This window comes from Aplysia californica, unplaced genomic scaffold (assembly GCF_000002075.1).
Source record: "Aplysia californica isolate F4 #8 unplaced genomic scaffold, AplCal3.0 scaffold00053, whole genome shotgun sequence".
NCBI lineage: Eukaryota > Metazoa > Mollusca > Gastropoda > Aplysiida > Aplysiidae > Aplysia > Aplysia californica.
In genome coordinates this window covers 1,794,704-1,796,348 of record NW_004797323.1, presented here as the reverse complement: position 1 = coordinate 1,796,348, position 1,645 = coordinate 1,794,704, and the positions used below count along the sequence as shown (strand labels likewise).

At 41.7% G+C, this 1,645-nt stretch overlaps 1 protein-coding gene across 1 annotated transcript in view; it reads right to left on the bottom strand.

Annotated features, from left to right (window-relative positions):
* LOC101862632 overlaps nt 1–1,645 on the bottom strand; it is a gene marked incomplete at its 3' end in the record, with an annotated part of 41,269 nt that overhangs the window by 16,017 nt on the left and 23,607 nt on the right. Inside the window, 1 exon segment of the mRNA XM_013079491.1 lies at nt 118–233. Within this exon segment, the coding sequence (XP_012934945.1) occupies nt 118–233 (116 nt within the window).

The window sequence follows — 1,645 nt, the reverse complement described above, 5'->3', positions numbered from 1 at the left end:
TAGTAGTAGTAGTAGTAGTAGTAGTAGTAGTAGTAGTAGTAGTAGTAGTAGTATCACAATCAGTATTATTACTATCAAAAATGGTGTTGTCGTTGCTGTTATTACCTAACTACTCACCACAGATTCCTTGGAAGTCGCTCGTCACCGTTGCTCTGAACTCGTTAAACTGGGCCCTTACAGCGTCACAGTCGTGGCTTATTCGGTCCAGACATTGTAGGCGATGAGCGAACATACTGGAAGGACGAGCGGTCAATTTACTTAATGGTGAACAACGAGGTGAATTGAAAGGAGTGTGTTTGTATGAATTTTGTTTTTTTCGTATGCGAGTGTGTACATGTCAGGGTTTGCGTGTATATGTGGATGTGTTTGTGTGTGTTCGTGTTTGTGTTCGTTTGTTTGTGTGTGTGCGTATCTGCAAAGGTGTCTATGTGTGTGTGCGCGCGTGTTTGTGCGTGTCTGTTTGTGTATGTGTGCGTGAGCGTGTGTGTATCTGTGTGTTTGTGCGTGCGTGTCTGAAGCTGTGTGTGTATGTGTCAGTGTCTGTGTGCATGTCTATTGCTTTGTGTATGTCTGTGAATGTGTGTGTGTGTGTGTTTATGAATGTGTGTATGTGTGTATGTGCTTGTTTGTTTTTGTGTGTGTGTGTGTGTGTCTATGTGTGTGTGTGAGTGTGTGTACGTAAATATGGGGGTGCATGGTCACATTGCTATCTGTATTTTCTATACCGTAAGACCAGCTTTGTGTCTGGCCTTTCTACTGACTGTATTGGGTTCATAAATCAAAAACAGAGCGCCAAAATCGTATGGCTTTGGTCTACTTTCAACTCGACCAAACTCTCCAGAAAAGCTGCTCCCTCCAGATAATTCTATGTTGATACCAACATGATGAAAAACATTTCAGTATCGCATTAACAACGAGTCCAATTTTGGTGTAGAAGAGGTTGTATAATGTTCATGAAAATAATAACAATAAATAAAAAGGATGGAGAAAATCATCATCATCATCATCATCATCATCATCATCATCATCATCATCATCATCATCATCATCATCAGCATCAACATCATCATCATCATCATCAGCATCATCATCATCATCATCAGCATCATCATCATCACCATCATCATCATCATCATCATCATCATCATCATCAGCATCAGCATCATCATCATCACCATCATCATCATCATCATCATAAATGCGTCCTATTCAGGGGGGAAGGGGGGAGGGGCACCTGCTTTGATAAGGAAGTGTGCCCGCAATTAAACAATATTATAGCTGTGATTTTGTCTTATACACTGACTATATTGTGATTCAGATATAATAATAATGATAATAATAATAATAGATAGCATTTGTATAGCGCATATCCCCGCTCAACAGCAGGCTCTGTGCGCTTTACACTATATTATTACCCCAAGACCATAGAACACTCCGAAACATTCTCAGCTTCCCGGGAAGCATACAGTGCAAGCAGCCGATTAAGCGCTCGAACACTAACAAACTGACAAGATCTTTCGCTGTCTATAGCCGGGTACCCATTACCACCTGGGTGAAGTGAGGAGATTCGTGTAAAGTGCCTTTCCCAAGGACACAACGTCGGGCCCTTGACGGGATTCGAACCCACGACCTTACGGTTGTGAGT